This window comes from Hetaerina americana, unplaced genomic scaffold (assembly GCF_022747635.1).
Source record: "Hetaerina americana unplaced genomic scaffold, ioHetAmer1.1.p SCAF_10, whole genome shotgun sequence".
NCBI classification, from domain to species: domain Eukaryota; kingdom Metazoa; phylum Arthropoda; class Insecta; order Odonata; family Calopterygidae; genus Hetaerina; species Hetaerina americana.
The window spans coordinates 32900063-32927491 of NW_027286070.1; the positions used below are offsets into that span (position 1 = coordinate 32900063).

The 27429-nt window shown below is 37.1% G+C and overlaps 1 protein-coding gene across 1 annotated transcript in view; it reads left to right on the top strand.

Annotated features, from left to right (window-relative positions):
* The window catches only part of LOC139700043 (uncharacterized), a 126630-nt gene that overhangs the window by 34105 nt on the left and 65096 nt on the right, over positions 1 to 27429 (top strand). The window contains exons 2-3 of the mRNA XM_071598504.1: positions 22004 to 22251; positions 23426 to 23561. Coding sequence (XP_071454605.1) covers positions 22004 to 22251; positions 23426 to 23561 — 384 coding nt within the window. The remainder of the gene's footprint in view (positions 1 to 22003; positions 22252 to 23425; positions 23562 to 27429) is intronic.

The window sequence follows — 27429 nt, forward strand, 5'->3', positions numbered from 1 at the left end:
TAAAATTTACTATTACAATATGCGTGTACAAGGTTTCGTATATTTTTATAATCTGTCGAAAAAATTGGTTAGTTTTTACAATTATGAAGGCAATACTTTAATGATGAAAAACATTTTACTGAGCAAGTGACCTAAAAGAATTAATATTATAATATCTAGCATTCTATTAAGTCATTTACTTTATACTGTGCATGAAAATAGTGAAAAATATAACAAAAAATGGAAGTTAGCTGTGGGTTTCAGATTCAGAGAAAGTAGAGAACCAATTGGAAACAAAGAACTCAATTTGGCCAAAAAACCCTAAGTTATCAAAAGGGTTAATGACCATAGTTAAGAAAGTATAGAAAAAACATGATTCAACCACCAAACGATCTGTGAAGTGATATTGTTAAACGGTTAAAACAAGAAGGCACTGGATGCGAAAATGATGTGATTTTCTGCTTAATTCTCATACCCGTTTTCTAGACCAAAAATCGATTGTGGTATATTGGAAAAAGGTAATACAGAGTACCTTCTCCTATTCGGAATTTGAAATGTCGTTATTACGAGTACATCTCAAAAATTCTACCCGGCGCACGCCTCTGGGTTCTAGGAAAACGGAGGGTAAAATTATGGCATCAACATCAGACGGACGCCGAAAGCCAACCACCATCAATCAACTTCGGTGGTTTGGGATCCATAAAGATGATACACACTACCAAGGAGCATTGAATAGATGTTCTCCCCATCCGACGTAACTGGGCTTGTTTGCTCGGGAAGGACCCACAGGAAAGTCAAACAACATCCTTATATCGGAAGAACCGGCGGAAACAAGGAATTCGGCTGAGTTTTGCCAAAGGCATGTGTACATACAATGTATTCTCTTCGTTTTTTCTGGTAACTCAAAAGGAAGACCTCGGCTCTCTTATTTTCTTTCGAATCTATTTGCTTATATTCCAAAGAAATCTTAATTTTTCCAATTGAAAACGATTTAGTAATTAACGATAAGCTTCGAAAGAATCATTTTTTGTCGTTTGGAATAAGTTTAGAATAAATTGTAAATGCATGTAGAGATATAATGATACTTACCAATGAACATTAATAGAAATATTTCAATCGTCCTCTTTTTGAAAGGAAATAATAAGAGCTGTCAGAGTCTTAATTAATTATCCTTTATAATTAAGTTTATTATAAAACTAAGTTCGTTTATATTAAATCGGGACGCAATGCGATTTACCACACCATACTCTAGACTTCATCTGAGTTAGATGGAAGAATGGACTTTATCAGTCTCAATCTCACGCGAATAAAGTCAAATTATTGTTATTATTTAAATTTATCATTAAGTGGGATACAATATCAACTCCAGAATTGACATGATGCCACTAAGAACTGGTTTTAATAAAGTTATAAACTAAGATTTTCAACCTTTATATAAAAATCGAAAAAATCTTTCCGAAATGTGTTATCCTGAAAAAAATTAGAAAACCTAACCCCCTTGGAAATATTAATGGTTTCTGATATTTTTACGTGATATAAGAATAAATTATCTATGTAGTTTCAATTGACTGTTAAACACATTTTCATTAAGTAGGCATTTTTAAAAATCATAATGGTATAAATAATAAATTCGTATACATTGAATTGGCGCACCATGCGAGATTACTCACCATACTTCAGACTTCATCCGTTGATACATTTATCACCGACTGCATTTTCTGCAAAATTAAATTAAATTTACCCTGGGAACCTCATTGGCTGACCGAATTGGAATAAAACACGTTTCGTGCTGCTTTTTGGCAGGCTTGATTGAAACAAGTCATAAACGGGAGTAATCTTGGCCTCCTTCGTGCAACTTCACTGAATGTTAATTCAAAAACTTCTGTTGAAAAAAGCGATGAGGTCTAGAAAATATCTAAATAGACTGGGCTCGGCCTGATTGCGTCAATTTTCTCTTCCTGACGACTTTTGCCAAGTTTGTCCCTCTTCTGGGGTTAGGCATCCCTTTAGGCTTCCGAGCGGATGGCGTATTTTCGTTCCTCTGCTGTCCCCTTAATGTGGAAGGGACTTAATCCCACAATGGAAGTTCTAGCGAGACGTGGGTCGGGATGGCTTTGGGACCACTAATCTAGAGTGGTTAAAAAAAAATCTCCAAATTAATGATTAATGACAGCCTCGGAGGCGGGAACGTGTAGTCACAAACTCTCCCACAATAAAAGGAGATCGATCTTCCTTCTCGTTCACCCCATCCTGTTCACCCCCGCCCATATCCTGACATTCCTTCTCAGTCTCACATCGAGTCTCCCATTTCTCCCCTCCCTCCATACCCATGAACACTCAGACTCTCCTTAACTACCACCCCTCCTGCCGCCAAGGAATTCCCTTCTCCTCAGTGCTGGTCGCGCTCCTTAAACTCTCCCATCGTCCTCTCTCCCTCCCACCCATCCCTCCCTCCTCGCCAATTTGTCCTGATACGAGGAATCGCTTTTAAATTGCCTCTCATCAAGGCGTTGCTATGTTTGCCGCCGCGGTTCCGGGATAAAAAAAAATAGGGTCTCTCAAATATTTTAAGGGTGCCGCCTTATCCCCTTCATTCCCTGATGTCCACAAGTACCTACTCGTTGTTTTCTGCTTTTGCCCTTCTCCGTAATTGAGAGTATGAAGGCAGCCTTCGATGAATATTTCCAAATTCGATGGAGTTCTACAGAACTATTTTGTCTGATCGGCATTGGCAAGCCGTGAGAATCCATCCCAAGTGATTTCGTAAAGAAATATTTTACTCATAAAACACGATTGAAATTAGAAAATGATGACACATTTCTTACAGAAGTCGAAATATAAGGTTCGTCACCCTCAAGTTCCTTGTTTAACGTACCAGTGCCTTCTAGGAAAATTTCATTTTTCGAGTTGATTTACCAGTGACATTTGCAAATGAGGTATCATTAACATACGTGCACTTCATTTAGTTCTTGTAGCTTAACGATCTAGAGACAGCTCGGTCGTAATTAGCGATTTCTTACCACTGACAGGAGACCCTATTGTTTTCATTGCCATTATTTCGAAATCCTTAGTCTCCTATGCTTGCCTGTATTCATTTATATACTTCAGAAAAAGTATTAAAATTGAATAGCTTTCATATGAATGACTGTTTCTGTTCAATATTAGCACAGAGATATTGGCGATCTAGAAATTCGTTAAACTTGATTGAGAGCATGTAAGAGCTACTCATGTTTGCATGAGACTATATAGCATGCAAACATGATTTAACGATAATAATTTTCAAAGAGGACTCATTCAATTAGCAAAGAATGAAATTTATCTTAAGAAACTTTATGACAGACATCCATTTAATTAATAAATCAATTAACTTAATACAATTTACAATTCTGGATGTTGACGGTATATGGTGGCAGATTCACTGATGATTAAATTATGCATCATTTCTCCTGTGCTAAAAATAGGTCAAATTGGCATTAATTAATACTTACTACCGCTGCCAGATCATTTCCGAAAAACTCCACTTTCTTCATTAAGCGCTTTGATTGCCACCATTTTTGCAAAGTAGCTTTCGAGTATCAACGATTCGATCTCCTGCTAATTTTTTTCCCCCTAAAAACTCATCCCGACCTTCATCTATACCCTTTCCTTTTTTCCCTCCAAACTTTTTGAGGAGTTTTCATCCTTATTTACGCATCCATCTGAACCTCTGATACGACGTGTGTGCTCGGCTTTTAATGCTTGCCGCTATTTCCCCGGGACCCGAAACACTGGAACTCTCGAAAAATGAAGCACTCTTGGCGGCATGGGCGAAGGAGGGTGAGGTTGCTTCCCCGCTCCTCACTCCTCCCTTCCCTACCGGAGCCAAAATTTTCCGATGGCAAGACCGAGAGGGCGGTGGATTAAACCCACCCTCCTCATCCACCGAACTCGCTCTTAAACTCACCCCTCCAATGCCCTCCCTCCCTCCAACCCTCTCATGGGATCGCGGGGACAGGGACCGATGCCAAGATTTTCTCCCCCGCAACGCCATCGGATCGCATCTCACACACACCACGACCGTGGTATGACACCACCAGTCCCTCCCCCCCCCGACCATAACCACTTCCCCGCTCTCTCCCTCGACCGCTAACACCACTCCCACCACCGCCGACTACGAAGAGGAAAAGTCGTCCGTCGCGTCGCTATAAACCGACCAGTGTGTCTGGACGCCGTACGTCTCATCCCCTCTATCCATCCCCCTCATCGCCATCCGAGCAGCCTCTCCGACCCGGCTCTGCCATCCACCCCTCATACTCTCCACTTACTCACTCCTCGAATCCCCTTCTCCCACCGCCGCGACCCATAAGGCCCGCGGAAAATACGTCGTTACCGCGGAGACCCGATTTTCGGAATCGCGCGGCGCACACCCCTCTCCGGACGGTGGACTGGTCTCGGAAGTGGATTCATTTGCGCGCCATAAGGGGTTCAATTCCTCCATTATTTCGGGCACGGCCCACTTCCATGGAGGACATAAACTATCGTTCATAGATGGGTCAGACAAATCTCGTTCACGGCTGCGCAGCTTGAGGTCCCCGCGAAGGTGGATGGAATATGGTTCGCATTCAATTATCAATGGAAGACCTAGTTGGACCTCTTTGACGCGATTTATTTGAACAAGTTAAAAAAATGAGAGGTGTTTGGTAGTTGCACATCACATATAATGAAATTTTCAGGGCAACCGAAATTTTCGTGTTTACCGTATTTCAAACTAGCGGCTATTACAAAATATTTTAATAAAGTTTCGGTGGTCTGATTCGGGTTTCAATAAAAGTTACGTCTTCCTCAACGATATTAAATGCTTCTCCCTTTCAATGCCACTAAAAAAATAAGGCGTGTTTTTAAATGTCATTTATAAAATGAAGGGCCTACTGGTGTTTTAAAGTGCTTAAAAACACTGAATAAATTTTGAACACCCATACATGTGCACTGAGATTAAACTTGAATACTGACAATTTTGAGTCTCATTGCACTGCCCCTCTTCAAGTAACTGTATATTTTAGAATTATCGATTTTATTGCTTATTATTGTCTTACAATAAAATATTTTATCAGCAAAATTATGCCACAGATGAGTTTTTACAACTGTGTCAAGTGACAAGTGATTTTTCAAAAATGCTTCATACCTGAGAGCAAAGAAGCACTTTCATTTCGATCTTTTCTTTCAAGTTGGTCCGATTACAAATTTTTAAGTTATTGGATTATTTATAAATCTGCATTAATATGATTTGATTTGAAAAATAAATATGATAACATTTTTATGCGCTCAAAATCTAGGTAATGAAGAGAAATCTCTGGAAACTGATGAATTGCTAAATATCCTAATGGAAGAGTTCAAAAAACATCTCACTATGGGAAATAATAATAACACACGTTGAACATAAATGTTAACTTTTTAATTACGCTCTTAAGCTTCTTTCTAATTCATCTCACTTGAATCAACTACGAAGTTTATCACCCCCTAAAGAGGCACGAATTGATGAGAACATTCATGCGATCATTATTCTCATATTTTACGACTGATAAATTTGACATTTGCGTATAGCACTGTGTAAAATTTGAATTACTTGTTTGCGCCAAGTAAGAAGGTGAGTACCTCGGACACTATATTTTCTCGTATTTATTATAACATTAAGCGTGAAGTTTATCAAATGTAATGCATCAAATCTTGGTCATTGACGAATTATTTGCAATGCGTATGTAAAAATATGAATATTTAAATACCATAGAAAAAATTTTATACAAGAATATATATATATATATAAATATTTATATAAAAATATATAAATATTTATATATATATATATATATATAAATATATTTATATATAAATATATAAATATTTATATATATATAAAAATATAAATATATATATAAATATATATATATATATATATAAATATAATATATTTATATATATAATATTATATATAAACCATAAAACACCAAAAACACAGTAATCAAGCCGAAGGTTGGTTATACATATATATATATATATATATATATATATATATATATATATATATATATATATATATATATATATGGATATGGATATATATATAAATGGATAATATATATATATATATATATATATATATATTATCCATAATTTATGGACAATATACCTGTACATGTGAGGACTACAGGACAATAAGTTTGATATCCCACGCAGCTAAAGTTGTTCTCAGGATCATAAACAAAAGGATAGAGAGTAGAGCAATGATTACGTAGGGGATGATCAGTTTGGGTTTAGGAAGGGGAGAGGTACGCGTGATGCCATGGCAGTAATGAGATTATTAATCGAGAGGAATAAAGAACACAACCAGGATGTATTTGCCTGTTTCGTAGATTTCAAAAAAACGTTTGATAGAGTGAATTGGGAAAAAACTAATGTGTATATTGCAGAAAATAGGAATAGATTGGAGGGAAAGGAGGCTAATACGCAACCTGTACATGTCTCAGACTACTCAGGTGGGAGTGGGGAACGGGTAGTCCGGTTGGGCAGTGTTAGGAAGAGGTGTAAGGCAGGGTTGCCCATTATCACCGTTGCTGTTCAACCTGTATGCCTGGAAATGATTAAAGAGGCATGGGAAGAACCGGAGGTAAGAATGAAAGTTGGCGGGGAATTCGTAAAATCAGTTAGGTTTACTGATGACCAAGCTTTAGTTTGTCAGTGAGCCAAGGGGCTGCAAGCATTGCTTACTGAATTGGAAATTCAGTGCGACAGGTTTGGGATGAGAATCAATATTAATAAAACAAAGGTTATGCGATTTTCTAGAAAGAGAAAGGCTAAGCTAAACATTAAAATAGGAGGGCAAAAAATAGAGCAGTTAGAACAGTTTACGTATCTCGGAAGTGTTTTGGACCAACATGGTCAAAGTAGTAGGGATGTAAGGAGAAGAATTGCGCCAGGCAAGGAGGCTTTCACAAGGAGGAGGGAGTTAATGACAGGGACGTTGAGTAAGGATATTAAGAAAAGACTCTTAAAAACTTTGATATGCATCTTAGCTATGTACGGCGCAGAAACGTGGTCATTGAAGCAGGAGGATAGACGTAGGTTGGAGGCTTTTGAAATGTGGGTGTGGAGAAGAATGGAGAAGGTGAAATGGAAAGAGAAGAAAACAAATGAGGAAGTACTTGGTATGGTGGCGAATAGAGGGGTTTGTTGGGAGAAATCCTATGGAGGCAGGAAAAGTGGAAGAAGCGGGTATTGACCGGCAGTGGGATGTTGAAGACTGTAATAGAGGGGAGAATGTTAGCCAAACGAGGAAAGGGAAGGAACAGGATAGGGATGTTGGACGGGATGAAGGGAGGAAGAAAATTCTCAGAGACGAAGAGGGACCTGATGTAGAGTAGGATGCTGGGTTTTGTATTGTGTTAGGAGTCACAAAATATTTATTTGGTAGTTGTGTCCATCCAAAAACCTACCTTAACCGGTAGATTACCGAATAATAATATTAATTATATATATATATATATATATATATATATATATATATATATATATATATATATATATATATATATATGTATGTATATGTGGGTCGCGGTGGGTGTATATACATATATATGTATGTATACATATATATGTATATACATATATATGTATACATACATATATATGTATATATATATGTATGTATATGTGGGTCGCGGAAGTCCTACTTGTAAGTTGGACTACGGACAAAAGGGCCCGGGTTTGATTCTCGTTATGCGGTCATTTTTCGGGTACCAAATTACTGGCAATGCTTTTCGATGAGAATGGGCTGATAATTTTGCATTTTGGTGAATGTTAACGGTAAACAGTAGTTAATTAGCACTCAAGGACATCTACTGTGGAAAGAAATTAATTCCGTCGTTTCAGAATTTCCCCTTTAGACAAAATGTCTGCCCTAAGGAAAAGGAGATAAATTTCTTACACTATCTATAAAATATTTTCAATGATAATTTTCTTTTCCTAACATTTTGTATTTTGTAATAGGATCTCTATGTCCAGTAATCCTAATAAATGTATTAGTACGACATGAAATATCAGGTGATTGAAGCATGCTACTTTTTAAACGAGTAAACTTTTCTTTCAATGCTTTTTTGTCAATGTAAATCTTTAGATATTCATGAGTAGATGTTTCTGTTGTGAGCATAACGTTGCCCCTAGAACAAAATATAATGTCAAGTTGTACATGCGGAAAAAATAATAACAATGTGAAAAAGCTTCAATGCTCTTCATCGAAATTAAAATTTCTTCATGAATTAAAGTAACAAATACGCACACATGAGAGGCTAAGCGCGAAACAAGGCCAGGGAGAAGTTCAACGAGGGGCACGATTCACTTCATCGAAAGCATCTTCTTGCAGATGTGACTGTAGTTTACATGTGGCTCTGAATATGTGCAAAAGAGTTATACGCTTTGCAGTTTTGGATTACGACTGAAAATGACATGTCTCATCACGCCACTTCAGCTCATATGACCCATAGTTTTTTACGAGAATCTGTGGCCTGATTAGGAGCAAGCTTGTCAATAATCGTTCTAAGCAGTACCGGGATTTGGTTAGGGAAGTTTGCGCCGCGTAAGGCAAGCTCAGTGGTATTAGAGTGACCTCGCTTTCAGTTCGCTGACTCGATCGAAACCATTCGTGCATAAGCCTTTGTTTTCATTCACTCCTTCCCGTTCATATCTTTTCCCAGATGCTAGGTTTGTGTTCATCCCTCACGACCTCCTCCTAATCTGTAGGGTGCTCTCCCATTTTTATTTTATCGCGTTGTAAGCGTAATCCTCGCGATGAGCTCGCGAGTAAATTAAAGAGGCATCACCGGGAGGGAGTATTTCTTCCCTATCGCCAGAGCGGGGAGAGTCTGTTTCGGTCGTGGATTTAAGGATTGCCGCGACGCTGACGACCCGTCGGAGGGACCCCATTCTTCACTTCACAACTACGGTGTATTCGTCCGAATATCCCCAAGAAATAGATCTCGCAGAGTGCTCCAAGGAATTTCCATCTTCAACCATCCCATGAAATAACGAACAGCGTGACTATAAAGCACTCAGACTTGAAGCCTCCAACACACCATTTAAATATCTTCGTCGCTTATAGCGGGTACATACATGCATGGATCTCAGTATTAATGATAAAGATTAATGTTAATGCTAGTTTGGAATAACTCGGATTAAGAGTCTCGATATATTTGGAATAAAGAATTACCGCGAGAGTTATCATTTGAAGCACGAAACCCTTAAATTATGTGGTCCCAGTCATTTATGTCGGGAAGCTCACAATTCACCAAAGAAATGCAAGCTAACAAAATTATAAATTAGTAGCGAAATAAATGATTCCTGAATAGAAGTCACGATATTACGAGTGTTTTATGCAGGATGAGTTCACCTATCACGTTTTTGGCTAATTTATAGTCACCAGGTTTCTATACATATGCATAGATATGTATGTGAAAGCGTACCAGGGGACTTCTTATTACGACGATTAAAAGGGCCTTTTTTCCCGAGAAAAATAAGTTTAAAATAAAGATTAAAGAACATTTAATGTTAAAAAAATCCCCCAACGAAGAATTAGCAAGAATAGAATTAAATTTCATATTCGCTTCATTATTCAAACCATTTCCCATTCACCCTTATGCTTCCGTTCTTCTTCCCAATCCGCGGACCTTTTCCTGTGATTTTCACTCATAAAATCCCCTCGTATACCAGAAGCCATGCACATCCTTAAGGAATAAAATATTTGACCAAAGTAAACGCAAATATTCCCACATGCTAAGAGTGGTATTCCTTCCTTTAAATACGACTCAATAAACCTACAAATATAATATATGGCAGCATAATATGAGCACCAACAAGAAGAAAACTGAAACTCTTTGTTTGCTGAAGAGAGATGGGCTGATATTTTGCTGAAGGCAGTTTTAAAAATTTTGGAGTGAAACAGTGGACAGGTGGAATCCCTTTATCAATATCTGGGCAGGAATATAACTTCTAATGGAAGAAGTTCGACCGACATCAAGGAAATAATTATATTTTCAAAGAGCCTAAGGTAACAAGGATGAAATTCATCCAAACATTCATAAGGAGTTCGTCCAAATTTTCACTCAATTTACAGATCAGAGACATGGAACATTGGAAAAGTGGGCCACGGAGGAAGTCTGAAGATTAAATGGACAGAAAAGGTTAGGAAAGAAAAAGTATGTAAGCAAGCAGGAAGGGCAAAGAGCAATATTGCGAACTCTGTGGCAAAGATGAACTAGATGGATTGAATATACCTTGAGGAACTATCGATTAATGAGAAACATTAAAGAAGGGAAGAACCCCTGGAGACAAAGGACATAGGACAAACTGAGAGGTAAAGTAGAAAAGATATCAGGGGGTTAGGGAATGAGCACTGAATGCAGATGAATGGATGAATGGAGGGCTGCCGTACTCGTTAATCAAATAGGACTCAAAACTGATGATATATATATGTATATATATATATACATACACACACGCACACACACACACACACACACACACACACACACACACACACACACACACACATATATATATATATATATATATATATATATATATATATGGTAGAACCTCAAATATATTGACCACTCCTTATTTTTGCCATGAAAGCGTTATTGTTTTTAGAAGATCTGCTGGAAATTGAAAGGTAATTGAGGGAATTTACGTAAGCGTTTCGCTCGTGAACAAGTCACTCATCTTCGTCCAAAATTGAGTATTTTTATACTTTTTCAAAAGGTGGGGAGACCGATGATATTAACCATATATTTTTTTTGAGTAAAATTGAAGACAAAAATTGAACCTTCTCGATAAGTGAACTATGGTGAGCTCTGCAAATTTCTCGATATTCAACCTCGACCGTTGGATTGTATAGAATCTATAAGTACTCAACTCATACCAATGAAAGAGATGAAAATCCGATAAATATAAACAGAACATGATATACGTGCAGTTCCAAACAGACAAGTGGATAAGGTGCTAGACAGGCATAATCAATTTGAAACTTCAAAATATAAGTTTAGCAAAACAGGTTTATTCTATTTAGCAAATGATTGTGCTTACAATGAGTTAAACTCGTTTACTCTTCGTACCATCCACATTGTGCTCACTTGCTGCCGAGAGAATGTTGGAATTCCGGGGCTATCTATCCGATATCATGGACCTTTCCTGCCCATCATCGTTATCGCCAACTAAAACCCTGTTTTCCACTGCAACACAGTTTTCTATCACGAACCTCTCTCCCTTATTCAATAAGATTCATGGAGCCTTATGTTTGGTTCCGTTCCCCAAAATCAATGATCAACGTTGGAGTATTTGTCATCCAACACACAAATAACAATCGAGTATGCGTACTTTGATAATGTATCATCAAGCCCCTTGATCATCGATGAAGATGGGGAGTAAAATGGAAAAAAACTCGGGTGCGGTTTAAATCAAAATCATTGTCATGATTAGCAAAGGAAGACAGAATGCCTCTTTGGAAGTGGGACACCCCAAACGAACCTCCACCCCCTTCCCCGCGCTTCATTCATCGCTCGGAGGAGGATGATTAAATGAAATTGGAAGAAGCGCGAACTAAAATCCGACACCGCGATTAGTCATTTTAATTGATTGGCGCATAATTACGCCATCGCGCGGAGTGTGGCGTACAGCAGTGCTGCGCGCCCAGACAGCGAACAAAGAGGAGGAAAAGAAAATAAGGTCTAACCAACGATCAGGTTCGGGGAAATTTTGACGTCAACTGCTCTGAAAGCAGGGACTTGTCTCACTGGGAGGGGAAGAATGGAGCTGAGTCTCAAATCTATGCTGACATGGCTACGCATTGCAGAATATATTTTGAAAGCACTAAGAGTTGATTAAAGATTTTATTCATGGGAATAACACTTAGGGTATTCATGAGGGTGAAACTTGGAAAATTAAGGTGAAAGCTCCAGTTATTGAATAATTATCAACATTGAATAGATTTCAGTCTTTTCTCGACATCGTTTAACCAGAAATGACGTACGAAGCCACGCCATTTAGTAGGGTATTCGTAAAAATATAGGATTACCACAAGTTTTACGAGAATGTAGAAATGAGGACGATAGAACATCGGTTACGGTAGATGATTAACGCCAAAATTTTAGGTGGAGACTGCTAACCATTTGCCATAGAGGCACCTTATTAGAATCGTTTAAATGCTGATTATATCAAAGGTATGAAGATCAAATTAACGGGAATGAAACTTAAGCTGAGATTATTTTCATTAGAACCAGTGACAAAAAGCCTTAATTCCAAATATTGTGTACATATGATCTAAAATTGCAAATTATATGAGGCATTAATCAATATTTTGTTCATTAATGAATCCTATCATTTAAAATCCGTTTACATAGCTGTATACGACTCATCCCTTTGGTACTCCACTCAGTAGACTCTTTAGGTGAACTCGAGGATTTACAGAAATAGGTGAGAGTAGGCTGAGAGTACTAAATTCAGAAACGATTTCATCACTAAGAGTACTTTGAACATTATTTCTTCCTATAAAACTATTTGAAATAGATGACAAATAAAATTATATTCCTGATTTACTGGAACTAATTTTGGCATAATTATTTTCGGTAAACCCTCTGTGAAAATCATACAAATACCTTTGTTTCTACAGAAATATCATGGTGTTAAAAATATTATAACTCTAATAACCATTAAGAGTGGTTATCTTAATGCATAATAAAACTTTGTTAGCAAAAATAGATGATAAACTAGAGAGTAAAATCCACCTACACAATTATTTTACTCCGTATAGTAAGAAGAATACGTTGAAATGTAGCTTTACTAAACAAAGTCTTAGATATATTTCACAAAGACAATAGAATAAGACATTCATGTGCAACGCTTTTAAGTAAATCAAATGAACTGATGCAGTAATTGACCATGATAAATAATATAAATAAATCTCATCGTATATTCCCTAAAGCACGAAGAAAGAATCAAAGACTGCGTTTCCATAGGAAAACCATCTCTCAAATCACGTGTATTCTCTATTAAACTTTGAATGGTTACACACTACATACCATTAGCCTGCCTGCCTAACTCTATGAAATTTTTACTGTCACTTTATAAGCATCTGAATAGTTTATTGGTAGTAAGAGATGGAAAAAATATAGTTGGTGCGTATTGCGGAAGCAATTGGACGCAAACAATAATGATATACCTGTATGTATAAAAACACAACTGCTTAAAGAAATCAAAGTTTTCAACTACATTCACAACTTTTATCGGTGAAAGAAAGTCTTGCAAGTATTACAAAACACGATTCTTTTAGTATAGAAAAACTACTAAGAAAATACTGATATCGATCTCCTTAACAAATTATATTTTTTTGGACCAAAAAGCTCAACGTAGAAAAGAAAGGGGTTTCTAAATCTCAGCCAGACATTCTCGACCCGAGATTTACGGGTGAAAATGAATTTCTTTTCTTAGACTGTGATGGATATTTGGTCGCCCATTAATAAGCTAAAATTATGTATATATGTACAGGAATTAATGACGGTTTTGCTCTTTTATTTGGAGCAAGCTCTTTTATTAAATTGTTACACATGCAAAAAAGGCAATGTATGCTAAAAGCTGCGAACAATCACATTACTGTAGGTGCTGCACAGTCAAATTTGAAATAGACGGGGGCCATATCTTAATGTGGATAAAACTTCAGAGTGCTTCCCGTTGCATCAAAGGCAGAGATGAGGTTCGAATTCACTTCCTCTCAATGTGAAAATTCATTGTCAGCTTTACACAGCCTTTCGTTTGAACTTAAGAGCTTGACTTTATTTGTTAGTGCACGCTTCTCTAAAGCTCAGCACGCAATTCAAATGTTCTCCTGTCACTATGCCCTTTCAGCACCACTTGAAAATATAATGCCCTGTTGTGACGATCCAAGGACAACGTTGAGACGTGTTTCATTTATTTGAGGGACGCGTGGATTCAAAGCCATACTTCTCGTCCCAAAGAGAATTCTCGAAATGGAAGTGGCACGTTTCAAAAATTTCACGAGGAAATGACTCCGCGAACCAATCATCCGGGAGGCCTTAGGAACGGGGTGCATCAAAAGGAATACTTGGCGCGCTGAGGCACTTTCCAGGGGAAATGATACTGATGGCGAAACGTTGCGGCCTGGGGTTTTGATTTTCAAAAGCAAGGGACGTACCCTAGAGCTGGGATCAAACCTATGTGAGCGGAGTAGATAGGTTCATAAACCACACGGCCTTGGCATCCCGCGGTATGGGCGTGCATTCAGTCGGAATGGTCAAACCACGGAGCGCAAATGGACTTGGTGTTTTGCTTACAATTAGCCTCCAATAGATCAGGGAAAGTGCACCCGTCTGTTCAATGGTCGGCCGGAAAACAAATCGAAAGAGGACTCCACGGATAACCACTGGGGAATATTCGGTTTAAGATAAATCCTTCAATTGTACTTCTGAATCTGATTCCAACGCTGTGGGAAAAATATTGTCATCGCCGCCTCATAACTGTTGACCATGATTATAGTCGAAAAAGAAATGCTCAAAAACATAATTTAAGAATCCCTACTTATAACACCAAAATGAGCTTAGGCTTAAAATTAAATAAAATACGAGAGAAAAATTGTATTTTTACCCTTCTTGGGAATGGATATTTTTAGAAACATGTTAATGAGCAGGTTAGGCTTCTTGGGAATAAAAATGTGGCAACAATTTTGTTGTGTTTTATAGATATTCTTTGCAAACTTTGCCTCGTGCTTTTTCGAAAAATACCCGATGTCTACTATTTAATATGTGAGCGCGACAAACGTAAATGATAATGTTTCATCATATTTAAAAAAAACTTACCGTGCAGTTAAGGAAAGTATGATTCCGTGAATATATTCTTTATCATTTATGGAAAATGAAAGGAAGGTGCCTGAAGATATGCAGAAAAGATAATGCAAATAATAGAATAATCAAACAAATAACTAATAATAACCTGTAATCTACTTGAACTTTAATTATATACCAATATGTTTATGATCACAGGTATAAAAAGATACCATCACAATTTACAAAATTGGATTAGGTGAATAAAATAACAAATTTCTGATCACCATTACTACTAAAATATTCCATGAACTTAGTGAGAAGGTGTGTTACTTTTTCATCTAAACATGGTAAAAGTATATTTTTAAGTTCGCCGAGTTTTAAATCAATTAGCAGAAAAATTATACGCATAAAAATTCCAATTTAAAAATAATCTGATAAACAGTTAGCAAACGCTTTCAAAATTTCTTTATAATCATATTTTTTGTGGAAGGAGTCCTTACAAAATTAAAATGTGTGATAGAATTACTCCTAATGTTGCTAATGACGTATATTCCTATGAAAAAAGGACCTTAAAAATGTTCAGAAAATAAGAATGAACTATTTTCTTGTAATTAGCTAATGAGAAGAATGATTTGGCGCGATAAAGGTTTATAATGAGCCGCTATTCTGCTTATTGTTTGTTTATTCAGCAATTTAGAGGAACGCGGGGGGCAAAATTTTGCAATAAATGCTGGGGGAAATTAGAGAAGCATAATCATTTTTAAAAAGAGTAATTTTAATTAAATATTCGCTTACTTTTATCCTTAGTAGTGAAATGGATAATAGATTTTTATTAATTTTTGCGCGAAAAATTAAATAAATACACGCAAAAGAATAATATCAAAGAAAACCTTAAACTTGCCGTGATGATTGAAGAAAATAAGCATATATTAAACCTAGTCAGGTCGAAAATACTCCTCTGATATGCTCATTTCGCTGTTATCATTTCTATGCCCCAAGGATTTTCTCAGTTTCTTTGTTTTCAATGATTCCGGAAAATCATATTAGCAATGAATTTTGATTAATACTCTCTGGAGCATGTTAAGCCCCCATCAGGGCAAGCCATTAAGACCCCTTCTATGACCCTAAAAGGGTTTTCCTGTTCCTGAAGTGCTCGAGATGAGCACTTATCACCCTGCTACTCCCCATTTGTACTTGCCCCAAAGGACCAAGACAGGCTGGATGGACGTTGGCTACACACAGAAATATCATGTGTCACTTCTATTTGGTACTGACGTTTCGGCATAGGTCGCCCACAGATAACTGTAATGGGGGGGTCCAAATTGCTGAAGCTGAGCAGGACGAATTCTATAAGTACCTCTTAAGGATATCGTCTAGTACGGAAATGAAACTTCCAACACTGAAATATCGGTTGTATCTAAAATATTCCTGTGCGTATCCAACTGAATTAAATTGCACTTTAATTTCTTAATGCCATGCCTGAAACTGAAAAGAGGGTATGTGATAGAGGACGTTACGATACTTTTTTTTTTTTAAATTTTTAATTTTTGGACCCATTTGACCAATGGTTTCCTGGGTCCACTTTTATTTTACTTCACAGATAGTTGGGGATTCCTTTGAATCTTAGTTCCCCTTTTTACAAACAATAATGAGACATAAGGAAACAACATACATAACAAAACAGACAAAAATAATCAGACATAAGGAAAGTTTTTCTAAAATTTTAACATCTACAGGTGCTTATATATGTTGGGAGTTAAACTAATGATAAACAATTCAAGAAAAAAAAATCACTCAATAGACATATAGAATACATTGCTACATTTTACACAAAATTTTACACAAAATATTTCCCAGTTAGTTCGCTTGTTGTGGTTCACTATTTGCTGGTTTTCTTATTGCAAATTTTCCGAGCAGGTTATTGTTGTTCTTTAGGCAGAATGTAATCATTTCCCTAAAGCTCGTTAGCTTCTCTTCCATATTGTTCCATAAGAGTTGCCGCTCTGTCTCATAGTAAACACAATCCTCCACTCTGTGTTCTGCTGTGTCTTCTTTTCCACAGTTACACAGAGGGGTAAAACATTTCCCTATGAAGTTTAAGTAGGAGTTTAAGTTTCCATGTCCGGTTAACACTTGTGTGCTTGCTGATGTGTGTTTAATATTTAATTTAATCCGGTCATCTATGTTCGGAAATATACGGTGTGTTTTCCTTCCCTTTTCTGTTCTGTTCCATTCGTCGTTCCATTCTCTATGTGTTTCCTGTCTCAGTAGTCTTTTTAATTTTGATATTTGTACTGCATTTTCTGCATCTAACGAGAGGTTGAAATACTCTATATTTAATTTTTTCCTCGATTTGTTTATAGCAATTCTTTCCCAAATTCGGTATTTTAGAGGTGGAGTTGCAGCCACTATACAGAGTGCGTCGCAGCTCACGGTGGAATAGCTGTTGCACATCGCTATCAAGCAGGCACGCTGTGTCTCCTTTAGCTTTCTCTCGAATCTTGCGAGATTGACTCTATGGGACCAAATTTCGCACCCATAAGTGACAATGGGTATTACTACTCCCTCATAAATGTTTTCCATCGGTTTGAGGCCATATGTACAACGGCAAAGCCTTCTTATGGCACCAAAGATAGTCTTAACCTTCGAGCAAGTGTAGTTCACGTGAGGTTGGAAGGTAAGTTTATCGTCTATGTGTATGCCGAGGTATTTAAAGGTCTTCGTTCTCTTTAGCTGTTTCCCATTGATTTTACATGCCGGGTTTCTTAATATTTTTGCTCCTAGGGTCATGTATTGGCTTTTTTCTATGGATAACTTCAGTTTGTTACTTTTTGCCCAGGTTTCTAGGATAAGTAGAGTTTTCTCCACCAACATTTCCAGCTCTTTTCTGCTGTTTCCAGGGATAGTTACTGCGATGTCATCCGCGTATGCGATAATATCGCACCTATCCGGGAGTTCTTCTCTTAAAAGTGAATTGGTTAAGAGGTTCCACAAGGTTGGGCCAAGAACCGAACCCTGTGGGCACCCCTTCGTGGCTACTTCAGAGAACTTGAGGTGTTTGCTGGAGTATTCTATCACGCGGTTGATAAAATAGTTTTTGACTAATTTTATTAGGTTGTTGGAGACCCTTAAATATTTTAGTTCTTTAATTACGGATGGCCACCAGACGGAATCAAAAGCGTCTTTTATGTCTATAAAAACCACCATGGTGTATTTGCAATCGTTGTTAGTTAGTCTCAGCAGTTTAGTTATGGCATCAATCGTGCTTCTCCCTGGAGTAAACCCGTATTGCTTGGGGTGGTAGATCTGGCATTCCCCAGCCTCTTCTATAATTCTCTTTTAGATGATATTTAGGGTGAATGCGGGTTATTGTTATTCTGTAATATGTTGATTTCTGGCAGTTCAATCGTTTCGAGTGATTTTCGTGCTGTTTTGATCTAGTTAACATGTAGTTGGTATCGTGAATGTAATCTTTATGTTTCTAAATACTTCCAGGAAAAGAGAAAATGCATTAGCATTTGGCGCTGTAATAAAGTTGCAAAAGGGAAAATCCCTTAAGAAAGTAGAGAAAAATTAAGCGTCTACGCTGATAAAAATTTTAGGGTGCGACCTATAATCACGAGGTGACGATCTTTGACTCGGAGGAAAGGAAGGTCATGGCTACTACTGACCTTGCTCTCAGCCAGCTGTGATTGACTTCCCAACGATTTATTCAACAATACGCATACTCCGTAACACCAGGTGGGTTATAACTTCAAAGTGGAGTAAAATAAAATGCAAATATTGAAATAAAGTCTACTTAGTACCATTTGGATACAAAAGAGCCCGCGAGAGAATGCCCCTAGTTCGATATTTCCATAGCCGAAGTCATTCACGTACCTTATAGCAGTAATTGATGGTTTCCAGCGTAACTTCATGGAATCGATTCATATTGAAAATGAAAAGTAGTAACTTTGTGAAGACCTGAAGATGACGTTGAGCGTCGAAAGCTGGGTCGTATCGCAATACTTTTTCTGTGGAATCACAAAGTACTCTTTTTTCATTCCCAATACCTTCCAGCAGCACGAAAAAACCAATTCGGAAAAAATTTAGGCCAACTTTACTGTCGATATTTTAGCAATAAAGGTAGGTTTTGGATGGAAAGAGTCAATGCAATTTTACAGCAACACATTTACTTTCCTCTTCCAATAAGAACATAACCTGACATCGATCTCTTCTGTAAGTCCCTCTTCAATCCCGTATACTTATTTCCTCCCTTCATTCCGTTCAAAAATTACCCTTTTCCTTCGCCTCCCTCATTTGCCACTCTATCTATCATTCTCCACTCTATCGAAGTCTTTAGTGTCCCAGTCCCAAACGGAAAGCTCTGAATCTATGTTACCTGCCTCCTTTGGGTTCCTCCCAACAATTCTCTCTACTCCCCCACCGTGCCTTGCACCCCCTGGCTTGTAATCCTTTCTTTCCATTTCACCTTTTCCATCCTTCTCCACACCAAAATTTCGAAGGCCTCAAATCTATGCCTATCATCCTGCTTCAATGACTATTTCAGCAACGTAAAAAACCACGCCTCATATTAATGCTTTGACGAGTCGTTTCATGGCATCCTTACTCGACGTACCTGCCATCAATTTCCATCCCTGAAAGCTTCTTTCCCAGACGCAATTCTTTTTTCTTATGCCCGTGCTACTTTGACCATATTGGTCTTAGAATGCTTTCAATATAGGGAAACTTTTCCGCCTGCTCTAGTTTATCACTCGTAATTTAATATTCAATATTTAATACAGCTTCCCTCTTCAAATACCGCATTACCTTTGTTTTATTTACATTTATTTTCATCCCATACGTATTGAACTGGCTTCCAATGCGTTCAGCAATGTTTGAAAATCCTTGGCTGATTGAAAAACTAAAGCTTGGTCGTCCGCAAAATTAGTGGATTTTATTGAATCCCTCACCGATTTTCATTCCTACCGTCAGTTCTCCCCATACTTCTTTGACCATTTTCAACTAATCAGGTGATATTATAATTTGTGACTATACTTGTACAAGTATGTGTGCCTCAATTCGATGTATGTATTCCTTTACAGAACAGGGTTGATGGAAAACCATAGAACGGTTCCATATTTGTAAAGACTCGATATGCGAAGTGTTTTTTCACGATTACTAGAAAAATTGATTGAACAACGCTATATGCTTACAAAAATAACTCGTGTAAGTAATATATCCAAAGGAATTTGTTTTACAAATTATATATGAATATCATGGGTCCTTTTATGAATATCACGGGTTCTCTTGTGTTACATCACAGCTTCTTTCTTAATTTCAATGTTTTTGCTAAAATCTACCGGCAGCCATTGAAATTGTGCCATCAAAATTCCGGTCGCATGATGAAAGAATTATGTTTCCCGGGTGCAGCATCTTTGCGAGGCCTATTTTGTATTCCGCCCCCATTTTAATGTATGTTAATATCTCTTGCATCAATTGGAAGGATATCTCTTTGGCAGTGATGTTTAAAATATATTTTTACCCCCATCGTACTGCGGTAGGAAAGATCGTGTCAGTAAAATTAGAGAGATAAAGTATAGCACAGATAGATTTAATATATCACGATGATTTCCACGAAAGATAAAGGAACAGAATAATATTGTCCGAACGTGGTATGGTCATATTCGGTTCAAAAGTAGTCTTGTGTGTATTCAACCCTTGCCACACACTCTAGTGGTGGCTGTTAGGGTACTATAATATTTTATTACAGACAGAAATTGACTTGCGCTACCTGATGAAAAGGTGTGTGTGCCACTGAAATATTCAGATACCACACTTATGTTATTTTTTGTCCTTTTTGTGTTGTGCCATCGGCATGCATACGAACAAATTATAATGACACATAAATATAATATACCATAAATAAACAATATACTCTTCAGATGTCCTCAGAGTTTCTGAAAAACAAACCAACTAGAAAAGAAATATACTTGACACATGAGCAAACTGCCTTCAATATAATATTTCGTACGTACTGTATTATACAATTTCTGTCCAGAAAGTACCTTACGTTTTGAAATAAAATATGAATTAGTGACAAGACAGTTTTATTATATACATTTGAAAAGTATATTCTTAAACTATTTGTCTACATTTTTGCAACTCACATTGAGACATTTATCATTGCGATACCCAAGCTTTTCAATTCAGCCTCTGAAGACATCTACCGTCTGATATTTTAACCACTTGTTTACACCAGCATGCACTTTTGCATCACTGTGAAAGCGCTAGGTTGGGCAGTGACGTCTAAATCTCTGGGAAGAGGTGGAAATATCTCATTGAAGATATGATCTATGACGAGTGCATACCCATTTTTGTTATAGGCTTCGAGGAAAGTCAGCCATGCAGCAAGATGCTATTTTTGTGTTCCTTCGTTAAGATATTCGGCACCCATCTGGCACAAAACTTGTGATAGCCTTGCTTTCCCGCAACAATTTCATGCAGCAGACTTTGTAAACTCTGAGAAAAATGAAGCGAGAGATTTGTAATCGGAAATCGGCGATTTTTACGAATTTATTTGCTGATTTTTACAGTTCATCTGTCACAAGGCTAGACAGATAATTGCGGTCCTCGGCGTGAATATTGATGCTGCGATTTTTAAGCTGAATACACCATTGCCTCACTCCGCCTTCACTCATTAGTCCGTCTCCGCACACTTCAAAATTGTCTATGAATTGGTTTGTGGTTTTTACCAGTAAAAACCTAACCACAGGTCGCACTTTACGACGCGAGGGATTTTCTATTGCAGCGCACATTATAACAGTTTGCAGTGAACTAAGTTGAAGAACCACAGTCTGCACACTACAACAGCTGGATACAGACTCAGTGTAGGGACGTTTAAACAGCAGAATGTCTGCTCTTGCCCTATCCACTACCACGCTAATACCGTTGGCACAATTTTCATATGCAGTGGTCTTTCAAAGAAACAAAATCTTGATATTATATTCCGGTGCTTACGACTTAATTTTCTCAAATATTTAAGTGTTGGTTGAAATAATTGGAGGAATAAAAAATGGTAAAAGTATGCATAGTTATTCAGAAGTATCATGGGATATGCATTTCAAGAACCCATGTTTTAATGCACCTAGAATTTTGATGCCATTGTATTTATCCATTTTTTGCAGGAGGAGTAGCCATCAGAGGTGCTTCCGGCCCTGTCGCGGCCTCTGCCCTGCGGCTGCTGGAACTGAAGGTGCCAGAGAAGGCCGAATTAAACGACAATTTGACACTCGAATGCACGTTTGACTTGGGCAGTAGTGGCGCGCACTTATACTGCGTCAAGTGGTACAAGGATGGCCACGAGTTCTTCCGCTTCACACCGGACGATAGTCCACCCTTCAAGCTGTTCCCGGTAGATGGTGTCACAGTGGATGTAAGGAACCCTTCCAATTTTGAATATTCTCCAGCATCGCATAAATTTTTCCTTATTTATCAAACCTTTATCAAATTGCTCTTCTCTTTCTGGTACAAGATAGAGAACCAGTATTCCATTTGCCTCTGAGTAAACAATTTTTAATTGCCATACTAGTCCCGCTATTAGCATGTATTTCCTTAACAATTAATTGTTGCTGATTTGAACCTTCTGTAAGGACTGAGTTGAAGACCTACAGCACATTGTTCACTTCGATTAAACAGAGCAAAGAAGGAAAGGGAATCATAAATCTTTAAACTACATTCACGATGGTACATTTACAATCGCACAAAGCTGTGGAAGCCGATCTCAAAAAAAATATTTAATATTTATCTGTTATATTTTGAGGAGATTTCCGGAGGTAGTTCAAAAAAAAAGAAGAAGTTTTCAAGAGGGCTGAAATTTTTATGAAAATGACATGACAATATATTTTATGCGAACCTCAGCAAGGGTTTTATATAATAATTAACAGAAGTTTAACCCCACTACGTAAAATATAGCACAATAAAGAGATACTGATATCTTTGGGTGTCTCTCGATTATATTTATTGATAGCTATCAAATTTTATATCATTAGTAAGAAGTTGTCAACGATATAAATATGTTTAGTATTTTTTCTTTAAAAAACTTGGCACAAGAATTTAGTGTAAGACTTAAGTAATGACTTGAGTCGACCAGCGACATTTCTAAAAAAATTATGTATCTCACCTTCTCGCTAAGTGTTTGGGCACACTGGAAAGTTTCAAAGCAATCGTTGAAAATTCTATTATTTTTATTTTGATTTTCTAATGAAATATTTAATTTTATCATACACGGTACATGGAAATGATAGAAAGAAGAGGTGGATATTAAAACGGCTTCAAAATACCTATAAAATGATTTTCTCAGAAATTTCTTAGATATTTTGATCATGTTAAACAGAAATTAACGTTTAAGTTGTCACGCCTCACTAATTACTAACGCGATTAATTTTGCGGCTACCTCTCCAGTCTCCCAGAAAAACAAGGACCATTATGCTCAAAAGCTTGAAAGTGCCAATCGATCGAACGAATCGGTGACCTTGCAAAAGGAGAAAAGAAAGAGAAGGGAGGAAAAAGCGAAATCCCATTAACAATTTAATTCCTGTCACTTGCAGAAAGAGCGGCTGTCCATGACCAGCGTCGGCCTGAAGCGCCTTGGATGGGACTCAAGCGGCTCCTACCGTTGCGAGGTGTCCACAGAGGCGCCGAACTTCGAGACGGTCGTGAAGAGTGCGGAAATGGCTGTTATCGGTCAGTAAGATTTCTGAAAGACGTCCATCTCACCCTCCCTGTCTTAATTTAAATCTTACAGGAGACCTATAACTTGAAGAAAATGGAAGAAACTATATACAAGTAAAATAAATGTGACGTCGGTTTACAGGATTTTCAATTAACGCGAGCGAAATTTTCCATATTCCATTGAACAAACACACACCTCAAAATACTAGTGCGTACGTAATTATTTTTTATAGCTTGGCGATAAGTTTAGAAAAATTTAAGAAACTGAATTTAAACATCTGATGTGCATAGAGTTTTCCATGCGCTATATTTCGTGACATACTATATTTATGTTTAGCGGAAAATCAATGCCGAAAGAAAATTAGGAAGGGACCTACAAAAGCTTATTTATATCGTGATATTGGAAAAGTAAGTGAACTCAATTGGTTGATGAAGGAGAATTAAGTGTTATTACCTACTTGATAATTCCATCATAATTATGCTCATATATATATATATATATATATATATATATATATATATATATATATATATATATATATATATATATATATATATATATATATATATACACTCACACGATATTTCTTGATCATTTCGATGGAATTCTGCCCCGTCTTCATCGGAAGATATAGAAGTAATGATGATTTAACAATGATGATTACCTCTATATCTTCCGATGAAGACGGAGCGGAATTCCGTCGAAATTATCAAGAAATAACGTGTGAGTGATCTTTTTATGTGCTTCTATATTGTTTGCTGCTGTCCAATTTATTATTCAACACTTCCGTATTACGTCGACGAAATCATCTATATATATATATATATATATATATATATATATATATATATATATATATATATACTAAAATAATTATGCATATATATACATAAATATATGTGGATACATTTTAAAAATACACCATGCATAAATTATATAATATATGCATGTGCATACGATACAACGCCACACTCGTATATAATATGATCTCAAATATTTTCAATTATTTAATATTCAATCTGATGACGTGACTTCCTAATTCTAGACATTCTACTACGTAGCTATTAATAATTCAGCTAAGGAATTCGATGGCATGGAAGATTTTATTCTAAACGAAATAACACACCAGGAAGTAGTTCATAATAAAGCATAGCTTTCGGTCAGAATTGCCGCAGCCCGTAGGGCTAGAGTGGTTATAGCCGGCCCGTAATGTAGTATCATGCATAATTTCATTAGGCCCTCGGGGAAATAATGCCATAGGTTGCTAATAATTTTGCCAGCCTGTCACTTATATCATCCGTTCCGTCCCTACCCTTCCCATTCCGGCCGCAGTGCCTTTGATTCTGCCCCTGCTATCTCCAATTTTCCATTGCTTTCTCCATAGAGTAGAGGAGTCCAGAGTTTTGCATCCCCTCAAGCTGAATTTGAAAGGCAAATATTCGGCTGACCCTGGAAAATTCCAAGTATTTGGAAATTCGTAAATTACAGTGTAAGCTTTCGTCGAAGAACAAGATAATATACAAATAAATGTAAAGTTGAAAATATTTTCTGCAAGCTAACTATAATTAAGATACGAATTCTATCATTTATTTTTTATTTGTCTATAATTAAGTTATTTAAATGAAAAAGGTAACTTATTGCTTGAAATTTGACGGAATATTCCTCATTTTTTGGAATATTTAGCGAGTGCTCACTCGTTCGGTTACCGATGAACAAGCGTAAACATTGTCATACTATCTTTTATGTGAGACGAACGAATGTCATGTATCGGCGATGTCTACTTTTGTGAACACGAATTTCATATTGTATTGAGAAGAAATCCAAAATCCTTCGCCATCTAAATTACCCATGAAGTTCTTATCTCATAATGGTGGTAATTTCATAGTAAGAAATCGATAGTTTTCATATGGATTCCTTTATTTTCTCGAATAATGATCATCCTAATTGTCAGCAAGACGGTAGTAGTTTCAGGGGAGGCCAGAGCTTAGGCCATTTGTGCCATTAGGGATGGATGGAAAAGTAGGAAGGGTGGAGAGAAACCGGGCGCCAGCGTTAGCCTTCTCTTAACGTAAGGCGCCAAGGGGTCCGCGGCTTAACGTCCCATCCGATGGACGACGTACTCACTTGAAGTGATCTCTACAAAGCACCTCAAGTAAGGATGGGGATACCACTGAAAAATATCTGCTATCTCTAGAAATCAAACCTGGACGCTCTCGGTGAGAAGCGAGTACGTCAGCCGCGACCCCATCTCGATCCCTTTTAAACAAGACATCGCTCTTTATCATAAGTGTTACAAAATGAACCAAAAGTACGACTGTTTGAGAATGGTGACTAAACTCGTACAGTTCTTTTACTCGGGAGGCTTGGTCTCTCTCGCAATGAACAGCTAGCCGGAATGCTGCTATTTCGAAACCCCCTTTGTTTATAGATTCTTCACAGAGAGGCAATGCGCCTTTATTATTTGAGTTAGTTGGCACAAATGACCTCATTTTAAGAATAATTTCAAGCATGTGGTCAAGTAATCCCACAATAATATTTAAATTCGAAAAATTAAAAAATCCATTTCGAAGTCAAAATATATAGTATAAAAAAGTGAATGAGTGATGCCAGGAGAAATCAGTGAAATTGCTCAGATGGGTAACTGATGTAATATATTAAACATAGTGTAGTGAAAATGCTTGTGGAGGAATTAAAAATGACTTATATAGAAGGTAATGAATGCTAAAATATTTTTCTGTGCAAAAACGCATTTTTAACCCATAGTCAACAGCTTACCTGAACTTTTAAATGCGAAGTATGCATGTGACCTCGCTACAAAATAAATCATATGCCAGCTTCATGCCCGTTTATAAAACGCCTTTTTAATGAAATGTATAATATTTGAGGGTAAATATAGATTTTAAAGTTTTTCTAACATATAAACTCCCTTTCTATACCTCGCATATAGTATAAAAGGTGTTAATATGAACCATAAACTATGGTTATTCCGTTTCGTATTTCTCGCGAAAGAGCTGTAAACATTGAATTGTATAAAATAGGTTAAGGTAAATAATAAAATCGTCTAAAGTTCTTCACCGATGCTTGCCTCTCTAACGCAACGTTTTCTAATCCACGGGCCGCACAGCAGATCATCTCTGAGTTATTTGGACTTCATAAGGAAAATTGCAACGGATAGAAAATTAAAATAGGAATTATTTTAATTCGAATCATAAATTAACAGGTATTTGGCACTAAATTGAAGAGAAAAGTTATGTTTTTTTTGAAAATTTGAGTACTAAAAAGAAATAGTAATATGAAATTTTTACTATCGTTGAATTTAAAGCCAACATCAGCGGACTTGGTCCGCGTAGAAACACGTGAAGGACCATGTTTGACCCGCGGTCCGTGGGGTTGTGAACCATTGCCGTAGTGAATAAGAGAGTGGAGGACTGGGCGTCATTCATTTCGACTGCCATTTACACTGCAATTTTAACCCTGCGATAGGAAATAATGCATGTATTATATGCTATAGGCATTCCTCCATACAAAAATCACCTTTTATTTTCGAAACGAAAGGCTACGCTATGTATTCACAGCTTTTCGCGGAACTCTGTAATCGTCCGTGCGTGACTTCGTTTATGCATTCGCTTTTCCCTAGAAAACGGGAAAATATTTTTTTTTTCAAATTTCCATGCTGCAGTCGCAAATAGAAGCGCGCATGATATTTACGAATCAAAAAGCCTTCGTCCAGGATTCCACATATCATGAAAAACGTACGTTTACATGTTATAACAAAAACGAGATGGCGTATGAGTGCAAATATTGCGCAAAAGCGCGTATTAAAGGATTATCTATAATTTAGACCTTTAAATATTCCAGCTCGAAGGCCTCACGATTTGC